The 12275-nt window shown below is 45.5% G+C and overlaps 4 protein-coding genes and 1 long non-coding RNA gene across 10 annotated transcripts in view; 2 read left to right on the forward strand and 3 right to left on the reverse strand.

Moving 5' to 3' along the window:
* Positions 1–261: 261 nt before the first annotated feature.
* On the reverse strand, positions 262–2028 carry LOC115760231. The gene is made up of 5 exons (XR_004017583.1): positions 1876–2028; positions 1492–1791; positions 1199–1430; positions 1023–1145; positions 262–965 (listed from the first exon to the last, which is right to left on the reverse strand). It is a non-coding gene; the product is annotated as an uncharacterized LOC115760231 (long non-coding RNA).
* LOC115760228 lies at positions 1734–6582 on the forward strand. Its single transcript, XM_030701481.1, has 3 exons — positions 1734–1810; positions 2580–4590; positions 5102–6582. Exons 2-3 carry the CDS (start codon positions 2659–2661, stop codon positions 5795–5797), a joined length of 2628 nt encoding a protein of 875 aa, XP_030557341.1. The 5' UTR covers positions 1734–1810; positions 2580–2658; the 3' UTR covers positions 5798–6582.
* Positions 6583–6879: 297 nt separating this feature from the next.
* LOC115760022 (trans-1,2-dihydrobenzene-1,2-diol dehydrogenase) lies at positions 6880–8469 on the reverse strand. The gene is made up of 3 exons (XM_030701184.1): positions 7772–8469; positions 7337–7713; positions 6880–7260 (listed from the first exon to the last, which is right to left on the reverse strand). The coding sequence occupies exons 1-3, from the start codon at positions 8277–8279 to the stop codon at positions 6991–6993; spliced, it is 1155 nt and encodes a 384-aa protein (XP_030557044.1). The 5' UTR covers positions 8280–8469; the 3' UTR covers positions 6880–6990.
* Positions 8470–9027: 558 nt separating this feature from the next.
* On the reverse strand, positions 9028–11477 carry LOC115760023 (trans-1,2-dihydrobenzene-1,2-diol dehydrogenase). 2 transcript variants are annotated; one of them, XM_030701185.1, is made up of 5 exons: positions 11387–11477; positions 10488–10722; positions 10123–10414; positions 9826–10072; positions 9028–9358 (listed from the first exon to the last, which is right to left on the reverse strand). In XM_030701185.1, the coding sequence occupies exons 2-5, from the start codon at positions 10699–10701 to the stop codon at positions 9098–9100; spliced, it is 1014 nt and encodes a 337-aa protein (XP_030557045.1). In that variant the 5' UTR covers positions 10702–10722; positions 11387–11477; the 3' UTR covers positions 9028–9097. The 2 variants fall into 2 exon arrangements, with proteins under 2 accessions (XP_030557045.1, XP_030557046.1); XM_030701186.1 differs by lacking the exon at positions 11387–11477 and adding an exon at positions 11109–11156.
* A 354-nt stretch (positions 11478–11831) lies between these two features.
* Positions 11832–12275, forward strand: part of LOC115760264 — a 33764-nt gene continuing 33320 nt past the window's right edge. For 2 of the 5 annotated variants that reach the window (XM_030701532.1, XM_030701534.1), the window contains exon 1: positions 11835–12182. In XM_030701532.1, coding sequence (XP_030557392.1) covers positions 11975–12182 — 208 coding nt within the window. In that variant the 5' untranslated portion in view covers positions 11835–11974. Of the gene's footprint in view, positions 12183–12275 lie in introns of all 5 variants that reach the window. The other 3 variants (XM_030701530.1, XM_030701533.1, XM_030701529.1) reach the window with 3 other exon arrangements.

Below are 12275 nucleotides of genomic sequence, written 5' to 3' on the forward strand. Positions count from 1 at the left end.
TATTGCTTTTACCACTCTGTTTTTTTGCAAATATTGCCTTGATAATTGCTGAACTTGAATCCACTTACAATTTTTTTAGTGATGTAAGAAAACATCGGACAATCGGTGTTGTTTGCAGCGATGTGGCCAATGCTTACTCGATGTTTCATTGCCGGAAATTCCTATGTATACGAATCGATTATTGTAAAAAAAAATTATCGAATCAGTGATACCTCTAGCCAAGCGAAAACTTTTGCTTTCGAGGAGGTACTTTTATATATAATACCAATAATCCGATACTAAGTGTTATAGCGGAAATATATTCGGTTGGGCCCGAGACCTTGGACTCTCCCGCTCGACGAAACAGAGTACACTAGGTGCTATGCGCAATGATCCAATTACTGGCAGACTTCTAAAACAATTATTTTTAAAAGAAGGTCAACCAAATCCGAAGCGCTGAGCTTTATTTTTATGTAAGGAGAAAGCTAAAATAACAATAACATTAAACCAGCTACTTTATCTAACGATGATGGCATGTTAGAGTAATTTTATTATTAAGGTACAATACAAATTTCATGACTTAATTATAAATCATATGTTGTTCTATGTAAACCAAATTTCTTATAATATACACTTATTATTTATTTACGTTGGAGTAGCTAGGGTGTCTCTAGCCAACTAAAGGATTTTATTTCTATCTGACAAAGCTTTTTCACATAGAGTATATTTATTAGATAAATATATATATATTTTTTTTAGAATTATTGATTTATGTTTTACAATTACAATATTATAATCGCGTTTATCTCGGGTGAGAGGGACGCCATAATAATCAAGATGCAGAATATTTAAATTTTGTGGTGTTTTTGAATTTCTAGTATTTTACGAGCTTTAGTTTTGAATTACATCTGCAACAAGTGTAATGTACACCGATCATCCACATTTAAAATCACTAGATAATCGGCGATTAATTGAATCGGGGTCGACTATCGGCGGAGAATCGTTTAGTGTTGCATTACGAATTAAGTGGAACTTTAACTCACAGTTAGTGGATGCATTATATACCAGCAATAAAATTATATACATCAAAAATCAACTCTACAACAATTATTATTATATGTAGTCGGCCAAGCCCTCTTCTCCTTGATCTCAACCTTACATACTAGCTTAAAGTGACATTTTTTATGAATATCATGTGATCTATGTTTTCTATTCTTACCTTCTTTAATCTAACCGACTATCCTCTGACTTTACGTGGCGTCCAATCAATCAGTGCTATTTGGTTTTATGCCATCTTTGACCAACTACGTCATTGCTCGCAAGATTTGTGCTTAAATAGGTATTTTTGGTATTTTGGCTTATTTGGTCACATTATAATATTGAGTATTTTGTGAATGGCAGTAAATGGTAATAACATTGCGAGAGGAGAAGTGAAAACGTCAATCGAGATTCTAAAAACGCAGGATTTGATTAAATAATTAAAGCTTTACGGCTGATATTCGGCCCAATTACCGTGCAGACTCAATAATAGTGACTTTTGCACTTAACAGACATTAACCGCATCCTGTTGCGAACACCTCAGCACACGCACACACACACACACACACACACACAGCCATTAACATTTGTGATCTATGCGCTGCGCCTCCTTTGCTCGTACACACAAACACACTCGCACTCGCGCACACACACACACATACACTGCGGTCGCTCCGTTCCGTCGCAGTTTTCACAGCTGCAACGCAAATTCGAAAAAGGAGTTTGCAAATTTGCATCAAGTGTCCCGGAAAAGCGTAATCAAAGCGCACTGCGCTGAATAATCGGATAAAAGGTGCGCAAATTATTGATTTTGCTTAAGCTTAAATCGTTATTACTGTTGCTCGGTTTTTTCCTCACCTACAATTTCGTTTAATCACATTTGCCACAAGCTGTTGCATATACACAGATGTGCAGGCTGGCGCACATCTAGGTAAAATTGCATTTTCGAAACTGCACACAAATCCTGGCTACGCTTGCACGTGGCGGCCTAGGCGTGCCCTTCGCATACACACGCACCTGCACCGGAATTTTCCCGCACCAAATTCCACCTACGACATACAAAGTCGGACAAGAGGAAACGCAGCGAGAGCCTCTTTTGTTGATCCGTTCTCGATTGTAAAACAATTATTTAGACTGGGATTGTCATTGCACGTGGATGAAAACTGTTGACACGGACTGACCGAATTTCCGAACTCTTAAATTTTCCGGGAAATTAATTTTGTATGTAGTTAACGGAGCAACGGATATTGTAGTCCCATTTATATACATATTTGAAATGGAAATTGTCCTATTTCTAATATGACTCCTGAGTTTTTGATTATTTCAATCTCTGTATTCATTTTATAGTTGTGTTTTCTACACAAAGTTAGTTAGGTTTATGATATATTTGTTTATTTTCTGATCTACGCAAAACCTCAGATTAGTTTAGATAGAAACAGAAATAGATCTTTAAATTGAATAATCGCGTTTACAACAAATTTTTTAATTTATATTCAAACAGTATTGTGCATAGAATTCTTAAAAATGTACACAAGCTTATTCTCTGTGTTTTTTCTGTGCAGATGGAACAAACGCAGCAGCCGCTTTTGACTATCAGGCTCAAGAACTGAGCTGCAGCTGGGTGAGCCTCTGCGGGCGGCCATGAAAAGCATGTTCCGTCCGATCAAAAAGATATTCACGTACATACAGAAAAATGCCAGCAATGGGACAATGTTTGGCAACACGAGTAGCGTAAACGGCGCCATTGAAGGCGTCAGCGCCAGCGGCGGCGGCGCAAGGTCGGAACCGCCGAAGGAGCTGGTGCTGGAGCAGCAGCTGCAGTCGCTGGAGCAGGCGTCGGACCAGCAGCTCGATGATGATGACATTGAGCGTCAAATAAAAACCTCGATTATCGATGCATCCAAGGTGCATGCGGCCAAGACGAAAATTGTGCTGCCGCTGCAGCTGCAGCTGGACGATGAGCTGGCGGACTTTGCGCACGAGCCGGTCACGCTGGCGGATGAGGATGACGATGAACTGGACGAACAGTTTTTGGAGCTAGAGAATTTTCCTAACAATGAGATTATTGTGCTTAGCGACAATGAGCTCAATTCATCGCTGGCCTCGGACAACGTATCGGAGGATCCACTGGCAATAGACGACTTTACGCAGCCGCTGTTACGCGAGGAGGACAACGAGGAGGAAGAGGAAGCGGCCGAGTCTAGCGGCGATTTGCTGTGGCTCAAACTGGACACGTCAGCATCGGAGGCCACCGGCAGCAGTAGAAGCCTCATTGTGCCCGCTCCAGGCTGCAGTAGTTCGGCGGCAGCTGCAGTCAAGCCGCCCACAAAGACCAAAGAGGAGGAGCTGCGTAGCGACGGTGGCTCCGATTCAGGATTGGGCAGTGAAAACGATAGACACAACACCATAGGAACAACAGCAACAACCACGAGTGTGCCGAAGCCGCTGCGCTCGAATCTGAAGCGGCGCCTGGATGATGATGCCATGGAGTTGGCACTGGGGCCCGACATGAGCAGCGGTGTCAGTTGCTGTTCCAGCACACAGAAACGATCGAAGCGTTGCATTAACTTTGACAGCGTTAAGGTCTACTACTTCCCCAGGCAGCAGGGCTTCAGCTGTGTGCCTACCGCTGGCGGCTGTACGCTGGGCATGGGCGCCAGGCACATTGCCTTCAAGACCATGACGCTGGCCGAGCATGCGGCAGAGCTGAGGCGAGCGCATCGCAACCAAAATCAGGAGCAGCAACAGCTGCAAGTGCGTGGCTCCAGCAGCGATGACAGCGAAGAATCCGAAGAGGATTACCTAAGCGAGGGCAGCGGCTCCGATGCCGATGATGGCTCCAATGGCTTCCTGCAGCCGGTGACACCCAAGCAGCGGCGTGCCCTGCTGAAAGCCGCCGGTGTGCGTAAGATCGATGCCAGCGAGAAGATCGATTGCCGGGACATACGCAATTCCCGCGAGGTGTGCGGCTGCTCGTGTCGCGAGTTCTGCGACCCAGAGACGTGCGCCTGCAGCCAGGCGGGCATCAAGTGCCAAGTAGATCGCGCCATGTTCCCCTGCGGCTGCACGCGCGAAGCCTGCGGCAACACTGTCGGCCGCGTCGAGTTCAATCCGACGCGCGTACGTACCCATTACATACACACCGTCATGCGGCTGGACATGGAGCAGCGCCAGAGCCAGGGACCGCCGAATGCGAATAGCGGCAACGGCTTGGTCTATGGCAGCAGCGCCTCTGGCAGCAGCAGCCCTGGCGTCGCTGCTGTTGCCGCTGCCGCCGCCGCCTCACACTGCTTCTTCATGCAGCCGCAGTCCAACTACAGCTCCGGCTATGCCTCGCCAGCGTACACGCCCGAGACGAGCGTCAGCTACTACCAGCAGCAACAGACTCCACAGTCGACTGCTGCCCCTGGCTCGAACAGTGGCACGGCACAGCAGTCCAGCTATGCCGCCAGCTATCCGCAGCTGGACAGCCTCGATTCGGGCCTCTTTGCCAGCGGTAGCAATGCCACGCCCTCGTACGGCGAGCTGCTAACGCCCACCTATCATCAGACTCTCAGCTATGGTAGCTCCCAGGTGAGTGTAGACCGGAATTGAGGTGCCTCAAATTTAAAAACCTTTAGAAAAAAAAACCTATCTTTGCCCTTAAAAGAAATGTGCCTTTTATTTAATTCAAAGGCGAAGGTCTGAGAAAGCTAATCAGAATAACTGCAGGGATGCCCTCGTCTTTTGTAAATGCTTGCTTACTTTAAGCGCCCAATATATGCAAGCTGCCTTTGATGAAGCTCAGTTTCCCCAATTCTACAGCCACGTTTGCTGCTCTTCAAGATTGATACCCATGTCTCGAACTGCATAAGGCATTTTCTTATTACTCTTGATCATAAAATTGATTTGCATTCATCGAAATTGATATACAGTGGGCTTTCAGACCCTTAGTACAACTTGTTGACTCGAATCTGTTGATCTTCCTCCAGGTTTAAGGTTCCACTCGAATCGCTAAATAGAATAAACCCATCAGACATCAGCTCCCCATGTCTAGAGAATGATTGGACTTTATTAAATTTGTGTTCTTTGCTTGTCTTTGCAGCTAAATCCCTACAACGCCTATCAACAGACGACCACTTCATCCGGCGGCATTGTGTCGGCCGGTGCGTACAGCTCGTGTGCGGTGCCGTCTGTGCCGCCGTTTGGCAATGCCACCACCACCGCCTCGAATGCTACGCAATATCAGCACGCGAATGCGTTAGAAACTACCGCCGCATCCCTGAATACCAGCAGCAGCAGCATATCCATAACGGCTAGCAGCTGCGCCACGGGCCTGGCACGGCTTAGCAGCGGCAATGGCCCGGTCGACTTTATTAGCCTGAATGCGCCCATTGGCAGTTCGTCGCGCATCTCGCAGATCAACGATCTATTGCAGCACAATCGTAATACCACCGTCGCTTTGGTGGCCGTCTCCGAGAGCTATACCTCCGTGCGCAACAGCAGCAGCAGCAGCAGCAGTGGCAATAGTAGCAGCAGCGGCGCCACAAACCCCACCAGCACCATCGATTCGATTGACACGCCGCCCATTGTGGAGGAGACGCAGCGTAGCTGCATGACGTTCGAGGAGCTGCCGCCGCCGCTCATCAATCCGACGCCCATTGTGGCCGTTGTGGAGCAGCACCAGCAGCAGCAGCAGCGGCACAAACAAATGTTGGCCGTGTCCACAACGCCGCAGTCTCGCCAGCCGCTGGCTGCCAGCGCCAGCGTAGCCGAGTCATTGTCAAGCAGCAGCAACTGAAGCGACAGCCGCCGGCATAGTTTTTATAACAATTTTACACAGCAGAAGACTTAATAATTGTTTAAGTGGCAGCGACGGAATCAAAATCCATGTCTAGGATTTATCATTTGTTTCTGGCCAGGCACAGCCGTGTGCCGTGTCGCCTCGTCATCTCGGACGTACCCTACTTCAGTGGCGGCAGGCGTCCATATATGTGCATATATGTAAAATGCATGCTCGCCTTGTATAAATCAGTTTTAATTGTTATAATTCTAATTAGTCTTAAGCACACATTGTAATTTAGTCACTTCGTTGATTAGGTTTGGATCCTTTATTTTTCTCAACAATATATCAACTAATATATGTATTTACTTTGGCAATTCCTATTGAGAAAATCACCTGCTACTTCCCCTTCACGTCTAGCGTTGTTTCAACGAATTTAATCCAGCTGAGCCTTGAACAATTCATGGAAAAAATGATTAACTATATATGCATAATTAATTTCAAATAAATTTTTTTAAATCAGATTTAGCTCTCAACTAATTTATTGCGTTGCATTTACACTATTTAAAAATGTCGTAAATAATTTTTAATTTGATTATTTTCGCTTAACTTGCTTTTTTTTTCTTTTGTTTTTGATTTCCCATTATTTTCCTGCTGGGGTTATGCTGTCTGCGTTAAGTATTCATTTAGTTCCTAAGTTCTCGATTTGACCTTAGCAGATTAGCCCTAATGAACCAATAAGAGCAGCAACAGCAACAACAAATATAACATTAGACATGAATTAGTAATATTTATGTATATGCAACTTAATAACAGCTACAAAAACAATATAAATAAATAAAACAAGAAGAAAAAAACGTAAAATGAACTAAATGCAAGTAAAAAGTAAATGCAAATATTTAAATAAATATTGAATACAAAATATAAACACTTATATTTTCTCATAATCATTTTGTATCTTGACAGGAAAATATATTTAAAATTCCCTTAAGAGGTATAGATGGAAACATTGACCTTGCAAGGCCGGGTAATATCCGCCTTGTATGTGACCTATATAAACGCAGATCAATTATTTTGTATTCAAAGTTCAACGAAAAAAGTAAGTTATATTTGTATATTTGAGCGTATATGTCTAATTTGTCTAATTTGTTGTTGGTTAACAGGAAAAAAGGTGCATGACTATATAAAAGAAAATCTCACACTTAATCTCTCTACACTTCCCGGCCGAGCACATCGTCGTAGCTGACGCCAATTTGTCGACGTATCTGATCGGTTAGAGCAATCAGCTCCAAGCTGGCAGCATGCGTGTACTTGGGGCTCTCCAGTAGGCGCTTCTCAATGCATTTGCGGACCTCCTCGGCCTCATAGCGCAGGCCACAGGAGTTGGTATAGTGGAAGTCAAACTTGGCGCTAGGCAGTGGCCAGGACTCTGGCGGATTGTTGGATTGCGTCAGCTGAGTGCAACACCAATAGTTGGAGAGCTTAAGAATGGAAATTGGCACTGATAAGCTACGTGTTCGGGTGCAATAGGTTGACAATGCGATGCGATAAGCTCACCTTAATCTCGCCCTTCGTGCCCACGATTATCGCATCGTTGCCCAGATTCTCCAGACCCGTAATGAGCGCCATTAGGCGACGATTTTCTCCGTAGTCTAGTATAAATTCGGTTTGCACATCCACGCGTTCGGCATTCAGCTGAGTGCCGCTGGGTATGATCTTCACCGGCGCCGTGCCAAACACAAACTGGCCTAGCTGCAGGGCATAGATGCCAATGTCCAGGGTGATCGAGCCGCCCAACGAGCGGCTGGCAATGCGCTCCACGTTGGCCAAGCGGAAGCCGTGCTGCAGCCTGATCAGCTTCACCTCGCCAATGCAATTGCTGAGCAGCAGCTCACGCAGGCGATCATAGCTGGGAAAGAAGCGACTCCACATGCCTGCAAGCAATCCGATTGCATTACCAATTTGCCACCTTTCCCGTCGCCACCCACTCACCTTCCATGAGAAACAAGCCACGCTGCTCGGCCAATGCGTAGAGCTCCTGCGCCTGCGGCAGGCCCAGGCACAGGGGCGTCTCGCAGAGCACATGCTTGCCCCGCGACAGCATGAGCCGCACCACGGCATAGTGAAAGGGATTCAGCGTGCCCACATACACCACATCGACATCCCGGTCCAGGGAGAGCTCCTCGAAGCCATCGTAGTGTCGCGGTATTTGATTGCGCTGCGCAAATTCCTGTGCCCGGGCGCCCTCCACATCCGCAACGGCCTGCACCACGTGTCGGGAGTTCTCAATGGTGCCCAGCGCAGTGACAAAGTCTTGGGTGATGCGTCCAGCTGCTGCGATGCCCCAATTCAGATTCTGGCTCTGCATATTTGTGTTTTGTGCAATTCTGTGCTGTCGCCTCGCAATAGTTGGCACAACTGTCGGAACGCATCCGGCGCTCGATGCGCCAAGTGCGCCTCTTATCAGACCCTGGCATCTGCATTCACTGCACTTTTTCATTACGTTCCCAACTGATAACAAAGTAACACGGGCAGCAAGTTTTTAGAGCTTTCCATAATATGTCATGTGAATATCAGCCCAAGCTGCGTTCCATTATATTCAGCGTCAAGTTATCCATTCTCTTACAGTCAAATACTCTGGGAATTGCTTTCGTGATTGTCTTCCGTGTTTATTGCCCCATCTTGATGAAGGCATCCCAGCCCTATAAAAGCGTTTTCTCCATTTTGAAGGTAATGGGGGAGTTATCACTAAATGAACTATTCCAAAGTTATCGACAGAAGGTGATAGCTTTAGCTTTCTTATAGACGAACATGGCTAAATTGTGAACACGCCTCTTTCTGCCTGTTACATCCATTTGTTTCAAACCAAATATACCCGTCTTTACACATTTTCAATGGGTAAAGGCTTGTGAATAATAACTAAGTAAATAAAAAATAGATAAGCGCTATTGGGGGGTTGAACCGCCGACCTCGCGCTTCTCAGCTCGACGTTCGGACACCTTGCATACATAATTATATTTGCTTAGGATGTTTCGACCACAGTTTCTACCCATTTGTGGGTCAATTTTCCAGTTACATAGAATATAGAATAGAATAAACTGTGATTAAACTGACGATTGATTTACTAAAGCTTGACCTGAACAAACTCATAAATTCCCGGCCAAAAGCAACTCGTAGTAAATTGAGATTGTGCAAGCCTGATTGTACAAGCTGGAAACTTCCCATGAAGATTAGATAAGACTATTAAATACATTTAGATAGAGTATAGATTATAATTGCGTTTTGTTAGTTATTAATACACTTGTTTACAAATTTGGTCTATTCCTCGTCATATTTGTTGAGCACACCGATCTGTTTTCTGATCGTGTCCTCGATCTGGGCAAAAAGCAAACTGTCCGCGTAGGTGACGCTCTTGTTCTCCAACTCGCCAGCGAGTATGGATTGACGCACTGCCTCCGCCTCGTAGCGCATGCCCTCCGAGTTGCCATAGTTGGTCGCGTACTTGCCCTTGGGCGGCAGCCACTCCTTCTCCTTGCCATCAATGTCAATCAGTTTGTTGGGCGACCAAAAGTTAATCAACTGTAATGCGAAAATATTTGAGAATTTAAATCGAATGGAATTTATGATAAGTGCATTAAGGTAATGAGATGAAACCAGCTTTGAAGCAAGCCGGAGTCCGGTAGACATAAAGCCAAGAATTTAATAAGGTAGATGCTAACTTTAGATAGAAATGAAATTTAGCTCGGATCATGTATTGCTTGGAATATTTTCACTAAAATGGCAAATAACAAATTAGAAACTAAAAATGTGGAAAACTAGGTTCCTTAAAAGGCGAACGTTGGCTCGAACCCCCGACCAATTCTTTTTGGTTTACAGCCCTTGATAAATACCCAGACCAGAGGCTCTGCTCAGCTGATAAGTTCGGGTTCTTGAAATAGATTTTGTGTCGTCACGAAAACACTCGACTTTGAGCACATGCCGGCAACGTGAACGTTTATCAATGTTTTTTTTTGTGCAGAATCATGGTGGGCGTGTTATTGACATACCGTTACTTGTCCTTTGGTGCCCTTGATGACGGCCTTGTTATCCAGCTGCACCTTGCCAGAGACCCGCATGCGTGCAGTACGCCCGCCGCTGTAGGTGAGCGTGGCGCTGACATCATCATCCACGCCCTCGGCATTGGTCTGCCCGGTTGATTCGATTTTCTGTGGAGGCTCCTGGAATGCCCACTGCGACACTTGGATAGTATAAATGCCCAGATCGTAAACGACGCCGCCGCCCAGTTCGCGTTTCCTGCAGAAAACAGATTAGATACTGTGGCTAGCTGCCCAGCTAAGACTTACTGCAGCCGATCGACGTTGGACAGGGGAAAACCAAAATTGACCTCCACCTCTTTAACCTCGCCTAGGGCGCCGGTCTGGATGAGCTGGCGCACATGTTCATAAGAGGGAAAGAAGCGCGACCAGACGGCCTCCATGAAGAAGCGTTTGTTTGCCTTGGCGGCAGCCAGTATGCCCTCCACCTGCTTCTTGTTCATTGCCAGCGGCTTCTCGCAGAGCACATGTTTGCCATGGTTGAGCATCAGCAGGGAAACCTCATAGTGCTGCGGATTCAGCACGCCGATATAGACCACATCTGCAAAAGGAGGGAGGGGACTCAGTGAGGAATAAGGCCCACTTGGCAATTATCAGGCTGGCAGAACACTTACCCACATCCTTGCTCTTCGCCAGCTCCTCGTAGCTGCCATAGGCATTGGGTATCTCGTGCTTCTTGGCAAACTCTGCGGCACGTTCCTGGGCGCGTGCTGCCACAGCGACCACCTTGTGATCGGTGGCCGGCAGCGTGCCTAATGCAATGACGAAGTCCTCGCTAATTTTGCCAGCGGACGCGATGCCCCAGCGGATGAGTTTGCCCGACGACATGTTCAACGTTTCGGCAATGCACTGTGAATGAGTTGATGGCGGGACGTGTTGTTAGTTAAATATGAAAACGTCGGCGCCGGTAACACATCTGGGGCGTGCTATCAGCAGTGGGACAAGGCGAGAAAGCATACAGAGCGAAAGGGAGAGAGAAACTTGCCGATAAGGATGGTATGCACTTCAAACTATCTTGATGCCCTTTGCAGAAGGTAAGAAACCCTTTTTTGGACAACTGCAACTATGCTTTTTGGCCTTTGTTTAAAAATAAAAGCGAATTCGTATAAAAAAAAAAAAAAAAATTAAATACCAATTTCTCATTGCTTCAGCCTGATCGAAATGTTGGAATTTCACAACGTTATTAAATTAATATCATTGTCCTTTTCACATCATGACAATAATAACTGATTTACCTTATATATGAATGTGTGTGCAGATGTCCACAATTATTATTCTGTTAGTGGAGACGTATTATATATGTATATACTATGTACATTAACATTAAATATTGTGTGCAGCAGGCGAGCTTTCAATATGGTTACAGATTTCTGTTTACAAATGCAACAGGTGCAGCCGTGTTCGGATTATTTACTGCTAAGGTGCATTTAGATATGTTTACATATTTACGTGTTCACATTCTTTGATTTACTGTACCGGCTAATTTTACAAATATATGTATTGACAATTATACCTTAAAATAATTGCTAATTGATAGCTTAGCATACACTAACAACGTTCGAACTATTTTTATAACTAAAAACTTTCCGCTGTGTTCTGTAGAGCGACACATCGACAACAGTCAAAAGTTTGCCTTAACAGTAGCATAACAGGAGTGAGAATATATGCATCAACATTGTTAAACACTATTATTAAAAGCTAAGACAACTTCTATTCATGTCTATAATATCAGTTCGGTTTGGATCAATATCATTATGTTATTTGATAGTTTAAAAGTTGATTTTTGGCGAGCTCAAGTTAGCAGTAAGTAACACAATTTGAAAAAAAGCGCCATAGCAAGCCTGTCATTCGCATGTAAGCGTTGCGCCGAACTTGACGAAAGTGGGCATCCATGGCTACACTAACTTAACGACCTGAGTGATTTAATGCAGCCCTGGTATTGATACTGTGCGCGTTGCAAGTACATTTTTGACTGACTTGTTTTCTTAAATATTCTGCCATCTGTGCGACCAAAAATCATTTTTGCTGTGCAGCAACTCGCATTGCCCAACGCTACACGGCTGGTCTGAACGCTGCGCTGTGCTAAAACGCGATTGTAAACATGTCCGAACGCTCCAAAGGTGACGTGTCGCGCGTTAACAACAATGCAAATCGAACTGTTAAAAATCCGCTGCTCACCGCCTCCGTGACGGGACTTACCTTTGACGACTTCCCCAATAAGCCGGTCCTGCTACCAGCCGCCCCGCCCGTGGTGCATGCACCGCCACCGCAGCCCACGTCCGCCCTCATCGCTGGCATTCTCAATCGCGGTAAGTGTGTCAGCCACAAGAGAGCACAGATTGAACCAGAGAGAGCGACAGAGAAAGAGACAGAGACAGAGAAAGAGAGTAGCGAGTGGGCCG

The sequence above is a fragment of the Drosophila novamexicana genome, unplaced genomic scaffold (assembly GCF_003285875.2).
Source record: "Drosophila novamexicana strain 15010-1031.04,08,12 unplaced genomic scaffold, DnovRS2.1 tig00000387-arrow-pilon, whole genome shotgun sequence".
Lineage (NCBI taxonomy): Eukaryota > Metazoa > Arthropoda > Insecta > Diptera > Drosophilidae > Drosophila > Drosophila novamexicana.

What these genes read in the sequence shown, in the direction of transcription:
- LOC115760022 (XM_030701184.1), bottom strand. Translation starts at nt 8,279, where the DNA reads ATGAAAAAGTGCAGTGAATGCAGATGCCAGGGTCTGATAAGAGGCGCA. An exon ending in TGGCTTGTTTCTCATGGAAG is followed by an intron (nt 7,714 to 7,771) that starts GTGAGTGGGTGG and finishes GATTGCTTGCAG; the next exon opens with GCATGTGGAGTCGCTTCTTT. An exon ending in GCACGAAGGGCGAGATTAAG is followed by an intron (nt 7,261 to 7,336) that starts GTGAGCTTATCG and finishes TCCATTCTTAAG; the next exon opens with CTCTCCAACTATTGGTGTTG.
- LOC115760228 (XM_030701481.1), top strand. Translation starts at nt 2,659, where the DNA reads ATGAAAAGCATGTTCCGTCCGATCAAAAAGATATTCACGTACATACAG. An exon ending in TCAGCTATGGTAGCTCCCAG is followed by an intron (nt 4,591 to 5,101) that starts GTGAGTGTAGAC and finishes TTGTCTTTGCAG; the next exon opens with CTAAATCCCTACAACGCCTA.
- LOC115760023 (XM_030701185.1), bottom strand. Translation starts at nt 10,701, where the DNA reads ATGTCGTCGGGCAAACTCATCCGCTGGGGCATCGCGTCCGCTGGCAAA. An exon ending in TCCAACGTCGATCGGCTGCA is followed by an intron (nt 10,073 to 10,122) that starts GTAAGTCTTAGC and finishes TGTTTTCTGCAG; the next exon opens with GAAACGCGAACTGGGCGGCG. An exon ending in GCACCAAAGGACAAGTAACG is followed by an intron (nt 9,359 to 9,825) that starts GTATGTCAATAA and finishes TTCGCATTACAG; the next exon opens with TTGATTAACTTTTGGTCGCC.